General features: G+C 30.7%; 2 protein-coding genes across 3 annotated transcripts; one reads left to right on the top strand and one right to left on the bottom strand.

The window, feature by feature from the left end:
* Positions 1 to 4084: 4084 nt before the first annotated feature.
* On the top strand, positions 4085 to 13174 carry LOC119607387 (aromatic-L-amino-acid decarboxylase). 2 transcript variants are annotated; one of them, XM_037961268.1, is made up of 5 exons: positions 4085 to 4612; positions 8258 to 8343; positions 11300 to 11534; positions 11602 to 12000; positions 12068 to 13174. In XM_037961268.1, the coding sequence occupies exons 2-5, from the start codon at positions 8264 to 8266 to the stop codon at positions 12779 to 12781; spliced, it is 1428 nt and encodes a 475-aa protein (XP_037817196.1). In that variant the 5' UTR covers positions 4085 to 4612; positions 8258 to 8263; the 3' UTR covers positions 12782 to 13174. The 2 variants fall into 2 exon arrangements, with proteins under 2 accessions (XP_037817196.1, XP_037817195.1); XM_037961267.1 differs by lacking the exon at positions 4085 to 4612 and adding an exon at positions 6804 to 6905 and having other exon boundaries at positions 12068 to 13166.
* Positions 13175 to 14825: 1651 nt separating this feature from the next.
* Positions 14826 to 16847, bottom strand: LOC119607390 (protein anon-37Cs). Its single transcript, XM_037961271.1, has 2 exons — positions 16653 to 16847; positions 14826 to 16449 (listed from the first exon to the last, which is right to left on the bottom strand). The coding sequence occupies exons 1-2, from the start codon at positions 16658 to 16660 to the stop codon at positions 14958 to 14960; spliced, it is 1500 nt and encodes a 499-aa protein (XP_037817199.1). The 5' UTR covers positions 16661 to 16847; the 3' UTR covers positions 14826 to 14957.
* Positions 16848 to 19993: the final 3146 nt, after the last annotated feature.

Below are 19993 nucleotides of genomic sequence, written 5' to 3'. Positions count from 1 at the left end.
TATAGTCTAGTCTATAGTCTAGTCTATAGTCTAGTCTATAGTCTAGTTATAGTCTAGTCTATAGTCTAGTCTATAGTCTAGTCTATAGTATAGTCTAAGTCTAGTCTATAGTCTAGTCTATAGTCTAGTATTCTATATAGTCTAGTCTATAGTCTAGTCTATAGTCTAGTCTATATTCTAGTCTATAGTCTAGTCTATAGTCTAGTCTATAGTCTAGTCTATAGTCTAGTATATAGTCTAGCCTATAGTCTAGTCTATAGTCTAGTCTATAGTCTAGTCTATATCTAGTCTATAGTCTAGTCTATAGTATAGTCTATAGTCTAGTCCTAGGTATAGCTAGTCTATAGTCTAGTCTATAGTCTAGTCTAGAGTCTAGTCTATAGTCTAGTCTATAGTCTAGTCTATGTCTAGTCTATAGTCTAGTCTATAGTCTAGTCTATAGTCTAGTCTATAGTCTTAGTCTATAGTCTAGTCTATAGTCTAGTCTATAGTCTAGTCTATAGTCTAGTCTATAGTCTAGTCTAATAGTCTATTCTATAGTCTAGTCTATGTCTAGTCTATAGTCTAGTCTATAGTCCTAAGTCTATAGTCTAGTCTATAGTCTAGTCTATAGTCTAGTCTATAGTCTAGTCTATAGTCTAGTCTATAGTCTAGTCTATAGTCTAGTCTATAGTCTAGTCTATAGTCTAGTCTATAGTCTAGTCTATAGTCTAGTCTATAGTCTAGTCTATAGTCTAGTCTATAGTCTAGTCTATAGTCTAGTCTATAGTCTAGTCTATAGTCAAGTCTATAGTCTAGTCTATAGTCTAGTCTATAGTCTAGTCTATAGTCTAGTCTATAGTCTAGTCTATAGTCTAGTCTATAGCCTAGTCTATAATCTAGTCTATAGTCTAGTCTATAGTCTAGTCTATAGTCTAGTCTATAGTCTAGTCTATAGTCTAGTCTATAGTCTAGTCTATAGTCTAGTCTATAGTCTAGTCTATAGTCTAGTCTATAGTCTAGTCTATAGTCTAGTCTATAGTCTGGTCTACAGTCTAGTATATAGTCTAGTCTAAAATCTAGTGTACCTATAGTCAAGTCTAGTACATACAAGACTATAGATCAGTCTATATTTTTAAATATATGTATGTATGTTTGATAAATTGTATTTTTCTTAAGATTTTCGTGTTATCTTTAGAATTTTAAAAATTTTTAAAGAGTATTCTACTTTGAAAATCTTGATACATAATGATTATTATTCGATAAAGAATTCCCCTCCCTGATTTTAAACAATTTTCCAAATAAAACTGTTAAATCACTGCGAGAGCAAATGAAGCTAATAGAGCGAAAAAAAGAATGAAAAATTTAAGTACTAGCACGTACTATAGTTAAAGTGAGCTAAAATGCACATAAGTATGTATTTAATAGTAAATGAGATGAAACTCCCGAACTCTACAGTCGGTAGAGTAAAAATATTTTTAAAACAAATTCGATAGATTTTATTATACGTTCGCTAAAGACGTCATTAAAATTAAGATTAAAAATTAACAAAAAACGTGTTTGTAAGTATATATAAATATGTATGTATGCATGTATGTGTTATTAACTGTTTTGTTTAAAATTTTGCATTTTGAATAAATTAAATTCAAAATTTTTGTATGTTTTTAACAGAATAACTTGTTGTTGTGTTACTTAATTAATTGACGTTTTTAAATTCAATTTTAAATATAGAGTATTTTATTGGGGGATTTATTTTTAAATGTTAAAGTGTTATTCAACATGAAATGACTACGATTTTGGTTGTAGGGTGTCAAAGGATATTTTTATACATACATATGTATACAGATATAATATGTATATACTTTCATGTATGTGAAAGGATATTTAAAGAGGAGTAATTTTTTAATTTTTTTATAGTAGGGCCTTCTTTAAATTAATTCAGTTATATTAATGTAAGATCGTAAATATGTAAGTATGTATATTGGCGACATGTTGCGCCCTATCTATTATGTAAAGGAGGGCCTTATATAGAGATCTATAAAAGGAATTATCATTCAGTGTCCCGAAACTTAATTTCCTGGGTGTAGTTCCTTAGAAAGATTTTTAGATTTTCTTTTTGGAGAGAATATGACAATAACAGAAGGAAATAAATATGTAGATCGGAGCATATAATCAACACCAATTTACTTTTATATATTTTATAAATTAAGTCCCTTTGTTCAGAGACCTGCCATAGAAGTGTTAACTGGTCCTCTTCTAGGAAAATTTCATATTAAAACAATTAAGAATATAAGTCAGAACATATATGATAAAAATATGATATTTGAGCATAACAATATAAATCGTGTTTATTTTTCTTTCGATGCTGAAATTTAGAAGTGGGTCTTAAATGGAATCTAAGGGACCTATTTTAATTAACTGCCGCTCCTCATTATCATTATTAATAAGAGATTATATGTTAATACATTTCGTAAGCGCTTAGCGTGATATTGGCTGTCAAAGTTTACAAAAATCTGTTCACATCTGGCTTTCAAGATATCGTGTCTTAGAACTTTAGAAACCAGTTTTTGACCAGTCTACAGTCGTTAGTGTTCATCAGTTTGAGCCGAAATAACAGCGCCAGGACACATTTGTTTATAAAATCTGGCAACTTTAAAATAAAGATTTATTTTCTAGGTTTAGGTTAAGAAGGGTTATATACCATAGAATCAACGGTGTATATCCACTCGGAGACCATAAGGTCTATTTTTATTCCCTTCAAGAGGTGAAGATTCAAAAACAGAGAAACAAAAAGAAAGAACACTACAACAAGACAAGAAAATAGATAAAGAGGATATATGAATAGAACAACGGACCTTTTCCTAAGGGGATACAACCTATAATATCTGACAAGTTCCCACCCTAAGGAATAAGTAAATAAATAAAAGAGAGAGAAAATCGATGTCCCCTTATAAAGCCCAGCCAAAGAAGTGACTAATTCCCCTGACAAAACCTAGTAGATTGCAAGGGTTTAGTCCCGCAATTTCCCCGAGTTCGTCGTGGAACCTATTTCCTAGCCATTTCAGCCTGAGATTCTGTATCCTTGGCAAATAATGTGCTCGATCGTCTCTATTTCCTCCTCATCTTTGCATAACCTGCAAAAGTCCGGTAAACTACTGTCCCATTTACTGATAAAGTTTCTGACTGAGCAGTGTCCAGTTAGAATCACTATCAGAACCCTTAGACTGAGTCGATCCAGTCCTATAGGTATTTTGGTAGTACCCATATAAAGTTTTGGCCAGAGGGCCTTTGATATTTTGTGATCCAATCTACTATTCCAGGACTGGTTGATGATATCACGTATTCTCTCGAATATCAACCTATTATAGTGACAAATGGGTCTGTCCGCTATTCATTACCATGCATGTTACAGTGCCCTGGCATCCAACACAATCTAACGACAAACTGTCTCATAATTTCCCTAAGGGCATTCCTACAATCTGCAATCAGCTCTCCATGCCCTGAGAGCAGCTTGACTATCAACATAAATAGTCAGAACCACCCCGGATCGAAATGATTCCCTATCAGTTTCGTCCCTTTCCAGATCGCTAGGATCTCTGCTTGAAAGACAATACATTCGTCAGAGAGTCTGAAAGACCGTTTTATGTTGATATCAGCGATATAGTCACCGGCACCCGTGCTGGTATTTTCTAACTTCTTCCAGATATCTTAACCTTAAATATGAAACGACTACAAATATCTCAAAATGCTGATATGATGAAGAAATTCTGATTAAAGGTTTCCATGGGCGGACTTGGTCACACCGACGGACGGACAGAACAAAATCGTCTCAGAAAGTTATTCAGAGTTGATTGGCATGTTTTTAAAGCACAAACGAATAATACCCTACACCACTATAGTGGATAGGGTATTATTCGTTTGTGTTCTATTACTATAAAGAACAGCTTCTCTCTATTTATACTAATAGAACAAAAACGAATAATACCCTATCCACTATAGTGGTGTAGGGTGTATAAAGAACAGCTTCTCTCTCTTTATAGTAATAGAACTAGAACCGGTCTTTGTATTTAATCTAACAGGGCCCACTACCGAATCTTACTATTGCATATTAGTTCCGATTGTGCACACCCTTAAAATATCGGCTAGACTTCGTGACTTATCAAACAACAACATGTAAACTATAAAGGGCCCCCCAACTTAGTGCTAAAATAATGTGAGAGAGTCAACTGTTTGCACACACACTTAACCGGTCCTGCTGCAGAAAATTTTGCTTTAAAAAGCAGCCCCAAACTGTAATAGAGTCTCAGTTGAGATTTGATTGTTGCTTCGTTTAGCAGTTTTAACAACAAGTGTTAAATTGTAAAAAAAAATTACAAGAAATAAAAAAATATAAATTAAATACAATTGAATAAAATTCAAAGTATTTATTAAAACTGAGACAAACCCTATCCATCTAAAGTGTTTTAAGGTTTGTCAGTTTGTGTGTAAAAAAAATCTAAAAAATAATTGTATTAAAAATCAAATACAATTACAAATTAAATAAATTGCTTTAACAATAAAAGCTAAATTTTTAAGTAACAAACAACAAGTGTAATTTATCTCTACAACAAGTGACATCCACAAAAAAAGACTGGTAAGTGGGAACGCATTATAATAGAAATTGTATAGTATACAAACTATGGAGTCTATTTTTAAACAATTAAATTCAATTATATTTTCATGTACTTTAATTAATTGTATTTAATTTTGCACTTATTTGTCAAATAGTTTTTGTTTTTCTTCTTAATTTTAAACTTGGCATGCGTTATATTATAATTTTATGTTTAATGTTGTTGTTTGTTTAAATAATATCTATTTATTTATAATTTCGTAAATATTAACTTGGCTTTAAAAATCGTTTCAGTTCATTTATAAATCAAGGCTAACAAGAATATTTTTATTTATTTTTTTGTTAATTTTGACCAAGTTTTTTTTTATACTTGAATATTTATTGTTAACTGGCATAAATAAATTTCATTTAATTTTATGTATAATATAATTTAAATTATTGTAATTTTATGGCATTCTTAATAAAAAAAATTCATCTAATCTGTTTTCAATGTTTTTGTAATGAAATTTTTTTTTTTTTTTCATTTCAAATGCAAATTTTGTAGTATTTTTAAGAAAATTTGCATTAGAAATGAAATTATTACTAATTATAATAAAAATTATAATTTTATTCAAGAATTTTTGTTAGTTTTGTGTTAAATTTTAACTTGATTAAATTAATTTAAATTTCTATATTTATACAAAAAAAAAAAAAAAAAAAAACAATTTACCACAGTAGTCGTCATAAACATTAAAATATTATTAAATAAAAAAGATAAATTGTGGTCTGTGTAATATACATAATAATTATATTGCGTTCACATTAGTCTTTTCAGTTAATTTTTAAATGTCCTTTTGAAATTTATAAAAAATCCCGAAAAATTTTAGAACTTGTCCTAAGAAAATTAATTCTAGAACGAAAGTAAAGAAACTCACAACCGGTTGCTCGGAACATTGTTGCGATTCTAAAATAATTCTTAAGAGTTTTCAAGGAACTAGTTCATTGACATTAGTTATAAATAGTGAAGCAGACCACTCTCAGATTGATAAGCTAGAACACTACCAACTGGCCTACAGGAACACCACATATATTTAAAGAATCAAACATTATTCAAATTCTTTTAAATTGGCTTAGAGATCTATTATAGAATGTTAAGAAGATACTAGAACTGGTTTCCACTTCCTAAGAATCAGTTAATGAACTAGTTTTTTATAATTTTTCTTCACTTCAGTTTATTCTATTTACTCTAGAATCTAGATATAAAATCAGTTCATACAAATATCCCAGAGGGCCCGGAGCTACAGTACAACAAGTCCTGAGTCTGGTTACGTGGGGCTCATTTGAAACATCTTTTCTCAATGGCGCGCTTAAAAACCTTTTCAATTAAAAGAAATAGTTAAAAAAATTAATAAAAATTTATTCATATTTCTTTAAATTCATGTTCTCTCACATTTAGACACGCCTTATTTTACAATTTATGGAACTAGTTCTGATTTGTTTGACATCCAAATTATTTATTGTTCAATACTGTGTCCGAATTACCTCTTTCGATCACGAATAAGCATCCGTTATTGCTTCGGAAGAAACAAGACAACTGCACACTATTTTATGCGATTAAGAATTCGGGAACTCAGTTCCTGGACATATTTTCAAATTAAATCAAAATAGCATAAGAATAAAGCGACAGGAGTCATGTCGAGTTTCATTTTATTCCTATTCCAAAATCAATTACGAGTGGAACATTAACTAGTTCCGTGGATACCAAATTCAAAAAACAAAAATCATTGATAAAAAATCTAGTTCCAGAATCAAGTCGTAGACCGCTTCCACAGAATCAATTGAAAATAGTACTTCATATAAACAATTATCAACTGCTAATAATATATGTATGTACTTTGAGATGAAGTATACTATATTACAACTGTCTGGTTTAAAAAAATTCTAATAGGGATTTGTCATTCTATATAACAATCTTATCAACATGGAAACTAGACAGTACAACAATATTGCACTGTGAAAGTTTCGGTAAAAATCAATTTAAATTCTCAACACTTACAAAATTATTTATTAAACATTTGCTATTACATTTAAGTATCTATTAAATCTAATCTAAATTTCTAACTAAATAAATATGTATTTAATAAAAGTACAAAATCTAATCATATTTACTAATGGGTTTTATTGGCAATTTCTTTTATTCTAATATATTTGAATAATCTTAAAACTTGAACAAAATTTAGTACTAACCATGTCTTATAATATGGAGGATGAGAGAAAATCGAACGTTAATAATACTAAATATAATATAAATTTGGAAAAATTAGATCCTAAGGTGTCGGTGAGTGTAATATTTTATTCAAAATATATTTTTAATTAATTTGTTTATTGTTTTTATTAGTAATTGAAAGTATAAACTTGTTTTAATTTATGTTATTTTTTAATACAGCTAGTGACAAAAATTAGTTTTGGACTAAGGCCCGTATTCAGAAAGAAAAATGTCAAACAATACTTAAAATTTTGTATGAAAACTACTCAATTTTTGTTAGTGTTTTTCATACAACATTTTAAATATTGTTTTACATTCTTCCTTCTGAATACGGGCCTTAAGCGATAGGGAGAATATCGGTTTCTGTTTTAAATTAAAACACTTTCAAATGTTCTCTTGTTAATTACTCTCAAATCTGGTACATATATGTGTGTGATATTCAAAATTACTTTAAAATTTTTAATTGATATCGTTTTTTTTCGATTGATGATAAAGTTAAACGTCCATATCGATATTGAATATAAATTGAATTGACAAAGAACTAGTGTGTTTATTTGGTAATAGAGATTTTAAAAAGATCGAGAGATATCTTAGAATTTCATTGAGTCTAGATATAGATTATTCATCAATATAGTACAGTTGCCAAGGAATCTATACTTCTTAACGGGCTTTATCAGAGAAGATAGAATATTGTTACTTCTCACCACTCAACTCGACTTGCATTTCTAAATATCATTCAATATTCAGTCATTACTGCCAGCAACCCCGTTTTTCATCGATAGAAGACCATATTTAAAAACAGATACTATTCTGGCTAGCTCATCTGCTAGTTCATTTCCATAGTGCCGGTTCACACAGAACAATTTTTGACTTTGTTAAAGAAAATAGAAAAAAATATTACCATTCTTCCATTGATTCTTTCCTGGAAACTCAAAAAACGTGAGCTACAAAGTGTGAACTGGTACATAATAGGACCCAAACTAAGGTAATGTCAGACCGACAAATCAAACAGATCTTATGTTATCTGACCAATAGAGTTGTGATGGATTGTATTCAATGACTATTGAGAAACAAATTTCAATATTGCGACGAATACTGGAGTCGTATTGTACCTTTTATGCTGTTATTTATACTATCAAATGGCGATGCCCTAGAAAGAAATCAATTTAAAACTTTTAGGTATTCTGTTATAGGATGGAATTAAAAAAAATGACTTTAACAATCAAATTTGATTAAATAGTATTAGAAAACTGTCATATTTTGACAGATTTAGTGCCAAGTCGTGCTTTTTCATAGGAATTCCATATCACTCGGAATTTATTTTGTCACTAGGTGTATAAAAATTATTTTTGAATAATTTTTCTCTAACAAAACTTGTTTATTAAGAATGCATATAAAAACTCCCTCGATTTCTCTTTTAACAGATCGATATGGAAGCTCCAGAATTTCGTGATTTTGCCAAGAACATGGTTGATTATATAGCTGATTATTTGGAAAACATTAGAGACCGGTAAGTAAAAAAAAACAAATACAAACTTTAACAAATTGAAAAAATAAATAAATTAAAACCAAACCGACCGGTTTACAACAGGTGTTACTTTATTAGAATGCAAAATTTCAACAAAAAAAAAAAAAGAGCAATAAATTATGCAATAAATTCTTATAAAATTTACTTTCATTAAGGAAATCTTGAATGAAATAATGTTATTGAGTAAAGTGAAAAAAAAACGGAAATGAAAGTTATTAAACTGGATGTTAATGAATTTTCGTTAAAAGTTTTGTAAAGGGCATTTACTTTTAAAACAAAAATTATTAATTTAAAAAAAAAAACAGTTAATACTTTATTAGTCATTTTGATCTGGTTTAAATGTAATCTAGAAAAAACCCAACTAATTGCTAATTTACTGGTTTCAATACGACAAATAACGCAATCTACCAATATAAAAAAAAAATCCCCATAATGCTTGAAAGATTTTTTCTTCCACCAACTTTCAGATTTTATTTTTTATTAGCCAAACATGTACACGTACTTGAAATACGATGGATTTCAATATTTTGTTTTTAATTTTTGTTTAATTACAATTGTGTTTAAACATTTTCAAAAAAAAAAAAAAAATTATAACAATTTAACAATACAATTCTGTTGTCTATGTCAAGGTTTTTTTGGTTAAAAAGAAACTTTATGTATTAGTATGTATTTATAATGTTGTAGCTTTTATTGTGGCAAGTTAAGGTTAAAGTATCTATGTATGACTGTATCTGGTAGATTAGCAGTATATAAATTCATTCTACTTGTGGATTTACTTTATTTTATTGTGTGTATCCGTAAAGTTATTTTCTACATAATCATGCGATTTATTACCTTGACAGTTAAGTAGAATGGAGTGAGTGTATGTTTCTGATTTAAGGGTAGTACCAAAGTAAATTAATAAAGTAGCATCACTTGAACAGCTGACTATTTTTTTTAAACTAGATAAATTAAGCAAATTGTCAAAGTTTGTTTTGAAAATTGTTAACATTGTTTACGTCGCCATTTTTAAATTGTGTTTTGCTATTTGTTAAAATTTGTGAAAAGTTTAAAAAGTGAATTAAAAGTGGTTTTAAAGTAGTTTAAAAGTGTAATAAATTGTATAATATATAATAATATAATTAAATCGTTAATATCTTTAGCTTAAAAGTAATATTTTTTATTTATGTTTTGTTCACATTGTTTTTCAAGGAAATTTTATTTTGACACAATCTTAAATTTTCCAAAAACAAAATACATGTGGTTGTTGTAGATGTTGTTGTACAACAAGAGATGTCGCTACTTTATTAATATACTTTGGGTAGTACATGTAAATTATTTTAGAAGGGGGAAATGAAAGTGAAGTAGTGGAGATATGTATATGAGATTTAATGAGATTAAACGAAAGGGATTGTGGTCAAATGTTGTGGTTTTATATTCCTAATAGAAATAGCCGTAATCCTTTACGTGGTTAGTTATTTATTTAGTTAGTTAGTTACTTACTTAGTTACTTAGTCAGTTAGTTAGTTAGTTAGTTAGTTAGTTAGTTAGGTAGTTAGTTAGTTAGTTAGTTAGTTAGTTAGTTAGTTAGTTAGTTAGTTAGTTAGTAGTTAGTTAGTTAGTTAGTAGTTAGTTAGTTAGTTAGTTAGTTAGTTAGTTAGTAGTTAGTTAGTTAGTTAGTTAGTTAGTTAGTTAGTTAGTTAGTTAGTTAGTTAGTTAGTTAGTTAGTTAGTTAGTTAGTTAGTTAGTTAGTTAGTTAGTAGTTAGTTAGTTAGTTAGTTAGTTAGTTAGTTAGTTAGTTAGTTAGTTAGTTAGTTAGTTAGTTAGTTAGTTAGTTAGTTAGTTAGTTAGTTAGTTAGTTAGTTAGTTAGTTAGTTAGTTAGTTAGTTAGTTAGTTAGTTAGTTAGTTAGTTAGTTAGTTAGTTAGTTAGTTAGTTAGTTAGTTAGTTAGTTAGTTAGTTAGTTAGTAGTTAGTTAGTTAGTTAGTTAGTTAGTTAGTTAGTTAGTTAGTTAGTTAGTTAGTTAGTTAGTTAGTTAGTTAGTTAGTTAGTTAGTTAGTTAGTTAGTTAGTTAGTTAGTTAGTTAGTTAGTTAGTTAGTTAGTTAGTTAGTTAGTTAGTTAGTTAGTTAGTTAGTTAGTTAGTTAGTTAGTTAGTTAGTTAGTTAGTTAGGAAATAGGGATGTACTTTTAATATAAAAATGCATCTAATACTCCATCGCTGTTCACTCCTTTATCAGCCCCTCTGGTCGCAATCTAACCATGACATCCTGTCTGGCAGACTAGCACACTTACTTCTTAACATTCCGGAGTAGGTACAATTGGCCTCCAAATCGATTTTAAAAGAATTCACATTTTTTTTTTAATTAATTTAAAATGTTTATAAAAATATCAAAACTTTTTGACACAGATCCAGATTACAAAACAAAGAATAATTTACAAAATATTAAATACCGAGGTCTACACAATTTGTTTATATGATCCGAATTTATCCATCATTCCTTCGAGATAGCTCAGCATAAAGTTGGAAAATCTAGTTTTTCGACATTTTTGGGTCGAAAAACTGGAACCGAAGTCAACATTGCAACCTTGGTGAGATATTTAGGTCTGAACTACATGATATCTTGAGATTTCTCACGTCTACAGGCTGAGTCTAATATTATACAACACTACATGTGACGAGTGGAGTGGTTCTGTCAAAACGATAACCAACCAAGTTCGCTAATAAATGCCTAATACTATTTCGGATCAAACATTATGATCATTACGAATTTTTTTTATATTTTTGGGAATACATATTATATTTCCCTAAACTCTCCCAATAAGTCCTTATCGAGCCAAAAACAGTATCATATCCGAACACAAATTCTTCTTAATAGAAGTCTTAAGTAAACTTCTGGATATTTTAACAATTATGTAGTTCAAAGTTTTTTAATATTTATTGTTATTATTCTATTTACAGTCGTGTTTTACCCGATGTTAAGCCAGGTTATTTGCGTCCCCTCATACCCGAAACAGCACCTGAGAAACCCGATACCTGGGAAGATGTTATGAAAGATATAGAACGTGTCATCATGCCAGGTGTAACACACTGGCATAGTCCTAAGTTTCATGCCTACTTTCCTACAGCCAATTCATATCCAGCTATAGTAGCTGATATGTTAAGTGGAGCCATAGCATGCATAGGTTTTACTTGGGTAAGTAGCCTGTAATGCGCTGAAATGGATTATGAAAATAACAAAATGTTTTATATTTCTATTACAGATTGCCAGTCCCGCTTGTACAGAATTGGAGGTAGTGATGCTGGATTGGTTGGGTAAAATGTTGGAATTACCCAAGGAATTTTTAGCCTGTTCTGGTGGTAAGGGAGGCGGTGTTATTCAGGGTACTGCTAGTGAGGCCACATTGGTCGCTTTATTGGGCGCTAAGGCCAAGAAAATACAAGAAGTTAAGAAAGAACATCCTGATTGGGATGACAACACTATTATTTCGAAATTGGTGGGTTATAATTCAGCTCAGGCACATTCTTCCGTAGAACGCGCTGGTCTATTGGGTGGCATTAAATTGAGATCAGTACCAGCCGATGAACATAATCGCTTAAGAGGTGATGCCTTGGAGGCAGCTATTAAGAAGGATTTGGAGGATGGTTTGATACCATTTTATGTGAGTTATTCTTTAAACAATTTGCTTAGAATATTTGTTAAACATAATTTTATTGTTAAATTTTTAGGCTGTTGTTACATTGGGTACCACCAATTCCTGTGCTTTTGACCGTTTGGATGAATGCGGTGTAGTGGGTAATAAATACAATGTGTGGGTCCATGTAGATGCCGCCTATGCGGGTTCCGCTTTCATTTGCCCCGAATACAGACATTTAATGAAGGGCATCGAAAGAGCCGATTCTTTTAATTTCAATCCCCATAAATGGATGTTGGTTAACTTCGATTGCAGTGCCATGTGGCTTAAAGATCCCAGTTGGGTAGTGAATGCCTTCAACGTTGATCCTTTATACTTAAAACACGATATGCAAGGTTCAGCTCCCGACTATAGACATTGGCAAATTCCTTTGGGCCGCCGTTTCAGAGCCCTAAAATTATGGTTTGTTTTGCGTCTTTATGGTGTGGAAAATCTTCAAGCTCACATACGTCGTCATTGCAATTTCGCCAAACAATTTGAACAACTTTGCCGAGCAGATGATCGTTTCGAAATTGTGGGTGAAGTAAATATGGGATTGGTGTGTTTCCGTTTGAAAGGCTCGAATGAATTGAATGAGACCCTATTGAAACGTATTAATGGTCGTGGTAATATACACATGGTACCCGCCAAAATACGTGATGTTTACTTTTTGCGTATGGCTGTTTGTTCTCGTTTTACCAAAACCGAAGATATGGAATACTCCTGGAAAGAAGTAAGTGCTGCCGCCGATGAAGTTCTTAAACAGTAAAGTGTTCTAAAGGCAAATCGACTGGAATGTTAGCGACAGTATTTTTTGTTAATGTAAAGATTTTAAATGTGTCACTGTTACTGTTTATTTTAAAAACATAATGGGACCAATTGCAACATATTTAGGGAATTAAATGTGCTTCATTAAGTTAAATAATACATACATATATTTTTTTAGATTTTAAGCTGTTAAATAATTTAATTAAACTGCATACTATGCAGATATAGTTAATTAATATCAATGTTGTTAATTAGTTTAAATGGGACACCTTTTAAATTATAATATATTTACTTAACTATTTAATAAACAAATTCAAATACTCTCTCATAATATAGTTAAAGAATTCAAAATAATAAATGTAAATTAAAAATAAAACAAATAACTTGTGTCTACTATAAATATCTTACATATATTCGACTGAACTTTAATTGCAAACTATTAACTGGATTATAGTTTAGACTAACATTTACACTATATATGAACAAGACTAAAGAATAGACTATAGTTCCGGCTAAATACAAGACGATTGACCAGATTGTGGACGAAACTACAGCGCAGTCTCTAGTTAAGACTATAAACTAGAATCTAGTCTAGCCTAAAGAATTGACCATAGAAATAATAGATTAGATTATTGGACGAAACTACAGTCTCTAGTTAAAACTATAAACTAGAATCTAGTCTAGGCTAAAGAATTGACCATAGAAACAATAGATTAGATTATTGGTCTAAAATCCAGTCTATAAACTGGACTATAGACTGGATTATAATAGTAAGACTAGACTATAGTCCAGATCAAATACTAGGCTGCAGTAGAGAATAAAGACTAGACTATAGTGCAGACTATAGACTGGAATAAAGTCCAGACTATAGACTACTGTAAAGTCCAGATTCTGGACTACACTATAGTCCAGACTGCAGACTACACTACAGACTAAACTATAGTCCAGACTGTAGACAGATTATAGTGCAGACTACATACTATAGACCAAATTATAGTCCAAACTATAGAGCAAATTATAGTCCAAAATATAGAGTAGACTATAGCCCAGATTATATACTAGATTTTAGTTATATAAAAACAACTGTTTAGGATATATATTGGACTATAATTTACAGACATAACAAACTATCTAGACTATAGTTTGTATTATAGACTATAGTTTTTACTATAAACTAGAATATATAGTAGACTAGGCTGTAGTCCAGATTATGGACTAGACTGTAGCCCATACCATAGTCCAGAATATAGACTATTTTATAATTGTCTACACTATGGGATAGATAGAATACTAGAGTATAGTCCATAGACCATACTTTAAAATATTGGTTAAACTTTAATTCAGACTCTTAACTAGACTGTAATGCAGGCTATAGACTAGAGTATAATCCAGGCCATATACTATTTTTTAGTTCAGATTTATGCTTATGTTAGCAAATAATGAAACTTAACATACTATCTATAGTTTGTTTGACTATAGTTTGTACTATAAACTGGACTATAGTCCTAACTATAGATTAGACTACAGTGAAGTTTATAAACCAGACAATAGTCTAGACTATGGACAAGACTGTAGTTCAGACCATAGTCCAGAGTGTAGACTATTTTATAGTTATCTACACTATAGGACAGATTGTAGACTAGCCTATAGTCCATACACCATACTATAGTTTAAAATATTGGTTAAACTATATTTAAACTCTTAACTAGACTGTAGTGTAGGCTATAGAATAGACTATAATCCAGGTTACAGACTAATTTATGGTCCACACTATAGTCCAGATTTATGTGTGCAAATAATAAAACTTAAAGGCTACAGCGCACATGAGTTCAGCTTGTATGCTAGACTAAAGTTGAGAATACTGACTAGACTGTAGGCCAAACTGTATATATGTTATAGTCTAGACAATAAACTAGTCATAGATAATACAGACTATAATAGACCTTATTCCAGACTTATGGTTTTGGTAGCAAATAGTAAAACATAACAAACTATACTATAGACCACTTTCATCTTACGAAAACAAAAAGTAAGAGTTAGTTAAAGTATTTAAATAAAACTTAACAATTTTATTACACTTTTTTTATCATTTAATTATCCATCATGAATTTAATTATAATTAAGAATAAATAATCAATTAATTAAAACTTATACTAAATAATTTTAAGTGAAAAATTTTAAATTTTATTATTACAGTTATTTTTGGTATAATAATCAATTATACGTTGAGCCTCTCTTATACCACTCATTCTAGCACCATCAATTGTACCAAAACCATTTACTATAGTAGCATCACCGGCAAACAATAAACTGGGCGTCATGCCCAATGGTAGGGAGAGAGTTTGTATATCACGCACACTGCTGTTGGTGGAAAAGTATGGACGACCACCTAGATAACAGGCACTACTACCCCAATTTGAGCGTAATACCTCAGAGGGATAGGGAATTTTCGCATTTTTTAAACATTTTCTAAGGAGTTTTGTAATTTCATTCACCAGCTCGTTATCGGGTAGCTTTTCAATTTGATCATAGAAAGCACCGCCAATTGTGATTTCTAATACCCTATTGCTGGAGGGTAATTTTGAAATCTCCACCACTTGCTTAGTCCATTTGAGATCAGCAGCACGTTCCTCCGCAGACCACAGGGGACGCAAACTTGTGGAAAACCATGTTTTTATATGTTTTGGATATTCAAAATAAATTTTAACCGGACTGCCAAAGCCGATATTCTCTATGGATTTTATTTTCTCAGGTGGTAAGGCGGGCTTAAACATATAACCCGAAAAGGTTTTTAATACGCCCAATGGCAAGGTACATATTATATGATCCGCTGGTATAACCGAACCGTCTAAACAATTCACCTGTGACTTGTGTATATCCTTATTGGGTCCATACCATTTTATTTCACCCACTGGCTTTTCAATGTGCAAATGTTCTCCATTTATATTGGCAACAATTTCCTGTAAAATACTATCCAAACCGCTGGGTATATATAGGGGATAGGAAAACTGATTTTTAAATTTAATTAACTGTTCAACATTGAGGTTCTCTAGGTTACAACCCAATTTGCCACCATACTCTTTCATAAAGGCGGTGAAAATATCTCCCACTAATTTACGATCATTTTCCTTAAACATGCTTTTAATGATTTTGGAGGTTTCGGCTTGAAAATAGGTATGCACATTATCCAGTTCGTGGAGGTGACCTTTTTTGTAACGATTTTTCAATTCAATGCCAGCACATAGTTTCTTAAAGTACACATCTACTACATCGGGTATGTGCTTGGAGATTTTTTCACCTCTAGTGTCTACATACAGAGTTTCCGCTTTCTGTTCGATCTTTTTGGGTAAACCAGGAGCATGTCGCAGCAGTTCATAGATGGAATTTTGCGACACATCTATATTTATATATTTGGCGCCCAGTTCACAAAAAGCATCACCAAATTGTTTGGAATTGATGCGGCCACCATAACGATTGGTGGCCTCCAATATGATGGTGCGTTTAAAGCCATGTTTAATGAGATGATTTGCTGCCGACAGACCTGCCAAACCTGCTCCAATTATTACAGTTTGTACATCATTTATAGATTTTGCCGCATTTAAAGTACTTGGTGGTACTTCGGTTTTTAGCACTGTGGCATTGAATATTTTACGTTGTACACTTTTGAAGCTGTAAGATATTGAAGCAAAAGTAAATTTTTTTATAATAATTATCCTCATGAGTCTATAATTATCTAATTAAATCACTTCTATTAAGAACACTACTAGAACAAATTTTATTTCCTCTCCCCCCCCCTTTACATCCGTTTCCTACCATAATGCAAAAACAATAATAAGTTTTTCTCAAAAGAACTTAATTTCCTCTATACTTACCATTGCATGGCAGGCTGTTTATGGCTTAAAATTGTTTTCACTTAAAACTAAAAATGTTATCTGAAATATTATTTTCAAATTTTTAAATCAGTTTTTTTCCAAACTATTTTGTAAATAAAACAAATATATATTATTTATTTTTACTTCTTTGCTTTTGTCAAATTGTTCTTTTCTAAACTAAAGACAGCTGTTCTTGACAGCCAGTGTCGCCAGATGTGGCGATTTCATGTTTTATTTGGGGGAAAATTTGCGTATTTTATTTTTTATTGCGCCATCTATGTTTCATTAGTATAATGACAGTGTTAGAGTATACACTAAATTTCCACTAAACTACTGGTTAATAGATGGCGCCACTAACTTTCTAGTTCTGTAAAATTGTTCAAATTATTATATTAGGGTTTCCAATAAGAATATTATAATATACATATATAAAGGACTAAGGTTCTATAAATCGACTTTAGAATAATCGAACAATCGACTTTTTGTCGAAAAAAGTCGAAGTCGACTATTTTGTTACAAAAAAGTCGATAACTCGACTATGGTCTGTGAAAGTCGAAAAAAGTCAAAAAAAGTCGAAAAGTCTGAAAAAGTCGAAAAAAGTCGGAAAAAGTCGAAAACTCGACAATTGTAGAAACAAATCAAAAATAGTCGAAAATCTTAAAAAAAGTGGAAAAAAAGTCAAAAACTCTAAAATGGTCGGAAAAACTCGAAAAAAGTCAAAAAATAGTCGAAAAAAAGTCGAAAGAAGTCGAAAATAGTCAAAAAGTCAAAAAAATCGAAAAGTCGGAAAAATTCGAAAAAAATCGAAAAGTCGAAAAAAATTGAAAAGTCGAAAAAATTCGAAAAAAGTCGAAAAGTCGACTATTTATAAAATACTTATAGTCGAAAAGTTTAAAAGTCGACTTTTAATTAAATGAAAAAAGTCGAAAAATCTACTTTTCATAAAATGCAAAAAGTCGAGAAGTCGACTTTTAACTAAATGAAAAAAGTCGAAAAGTCGACTTTTCGTTTCAACTATAGAACCCTATAAAGGACGCAAACGTAAGTCTCTACTCTTTTAATAAAACCCTCAGAAAGATCGGGGAACTCAAACCTTAAATGTGCACTGGATGTACAGAGCGTTCATAAACAGACCTATGGCTGACTGGTCTGGTCAAAGGCGACGGAAATGAAATCACATAAGTCTATTTTACATAAATATTTGAAGGTAATGTTAAAAAGACCTTCCGATACTGAATACCAACAAGAGAATAGTCGAAAAATTCAGATTATGCCCTGGCTCTGACTTTTACGGGAAAGGATTTTGACTCTCATGGTTGTTGATAGAATCTCCTTAAGGCTCCAACAGGGAACTACATGATTCTTATACCCTTCACTTTCGTGAGAAGGGTATATATAAGTTTGTCATTCCGTTTGTAATTTCCAAAATATAATTTTCCGATCCCATAAAGTATATATATTCTGAATCCTTATAGATAGCGGAGTCGATTAAGCCATGTCCGTCTGTCTGACTGTCTGTCCGTCTATCTGTTAAAATCAGTTTTCTGAAGACCCCAGATATCTTCGGGATCCAAATCTTCAATAATTCTATCAGACATGCTTTCGAGAAGTTTCCTATTTAAAATCAGCAAAATCCGTTCATAAACAACAGAGATATAAGCAAAAATCCGTGACAACCTCTGAAAATTTCATAAAAAATAAACAACAACAACACTGCTTATTCATTGCCTTTGTATTTTGTTTTTGTTTTTTTGAGTATTTCGTTTCGTATGTTTGGATGGCTGTGTGTTTCATTGCCTTGTGTATATTGTTTTTGTTTCTTGGTGCATTCAATTTCGTATGTTTGGATGGCTGTGTGTTTCATTGCCTTGTGTATATTGTTTTCTTGGTGTATTCGTATGTTTGGATGGCTGTTGGTTTCATTGCGTTGTGTATTTTGTTTTTGTTTTTTTGTGTATTTCGTTTCGTATGTTTGGATGTCTGTTGGTTTAACTGCCTTGTGTATTTTGTTTTTTGTGTGTTTATATCGTTTAGCCTTGTTGTTGTTCATTATGTTTTGCTATTGCTATAATAATGATATACCTAGTCGGGAAAATGAGTTTTTAAATACACTATGGTGAAGGGTATATAAGATTCGGCACAGCCGAATATAGCACTCTTGTTTCTTATTGTATAGTTTACCTATGCAAAGTGGGTCACAATCAAAAATGTTTGGAAATAAATCTGGAATTTCTAAACATCGCTAAATCGAGAGCCTTTTGTTTTAATTAATTCCAATTAACCAAATGTGTAGCATATTTTAAGGCCTTTAATAATAACATATTATTATTTGCAGTTCAATTTTAAATTTTCACATGACCTCGTAAAAACAAAATCTAAACAAAACTGATCAAAACAAAATTAAACAACAAATATTTGGTAATAAATTTGTGTAAACAATGACGTCAGAGTCATATAAAATTGCATACAATTCATTAAAATTTGGGGGTCAACACTAATAAAGACATCACATAAATTTTTGAAATGAAAACAATTTAATATTCAAATACGAAAAATTGAATTTAAATATTAAAAGAACTAAAAATTTGTATTATCATTATTTTTTGAATGCAACAGCATAAAATATGAATTCACCTTAAAACGCATAATAGCTCTTTGTTGTTATTGTAATGGTTAATGGGTGCAATAAAATTTTCATAATTTTACACAATTAATTATTATAGAGTGTCGCTGTGTATTGTAAATTACAGACTAAATCAAATTTTGATAAAGAAATAGAGTAGACAATAAAAATTACAAACAAACAATGGTTAAATACAAGTATATATTTATTTAATAAACAATTTTAATAGTTTAACACTCTTTAACAATAATTTTTCATTGACATTGAGATCTACTTCATCATCATCACCATAGTCGGCAGTGTGTGGTGAAAATAATTTGTAAATTTTTGTTTTTTGCTGACCAAATCTTTTAAAGTCAAGTGGGGTTTCCGAAAAGTACTCAATACATTAGTGAATTGTAACAGCAACGGTTAACTTAAATCAACAGCGATTCGTAATAAAACTAAAATAAATAAAAAATTAAAAAAAAACATTCTTTAACATGGATATGGATCCAAATGAATTTCGGGAATTTGGTCAGGCTTCCATAGAATTTATAATCAATTATTTGCAAACTATACGAGAGCGGTAAGTCTGATGTTTAAATGAAAATTGTGTAAATCTCATTTGCCTTATTAAAATGTGTCCGTTTGTGTTTGCAGCAATGTTTTACCCACAACTACTCCATTTTCACTGGTTCAAAGTTTACCCAAGGAAATTCCGGAACAAGCTGAACAT

This window comes from Lucilia sericata, unplaced genomic scaffold, assembly GCF_015586225.1.
Source record: "Lucilia sericata isolate MDLA Ls3-8-SP2 unplaced genomic scaffold, ASM1558622v1 Contig000691F_arrow, whole genome shotgun sequence".
NCBI classification, from domain to species: Eukaryota; Metazoa; Arthropoda; class Insecta; order Diptera; family Calliphoridae; genus Lucilia; species Lucilia sericata.
Note: the sequence above shows the minus strand (reverse complement) of the source record. Positions and strands in the feature narration are given on the sequence as shown.

Bases quoted from the DNA above. Each gene is read 5' to 3' on its own strand.
- LOC119607387 (XM_037961267.1), top strand. From the start codon at position 6,816: ATGTCTTATAATATGGAGGATGAGAGAAAATCGAACGTTAATAATACT. The intron at 8,344-11,299 runs GTAAGTAAAAAA...TTCTATTTACAG, and splicing joins TTGGAAAACATTAGAGACCG to TCGTGTTTTACCCGATGTTA. The intron at 12,001-12,067 runs GTGAGTTATTCT...TTAAATTTTTAG, and splicing joins ATGGTTTGATACCATTTTAT to GCTGTTGTTACATTGGGTAC.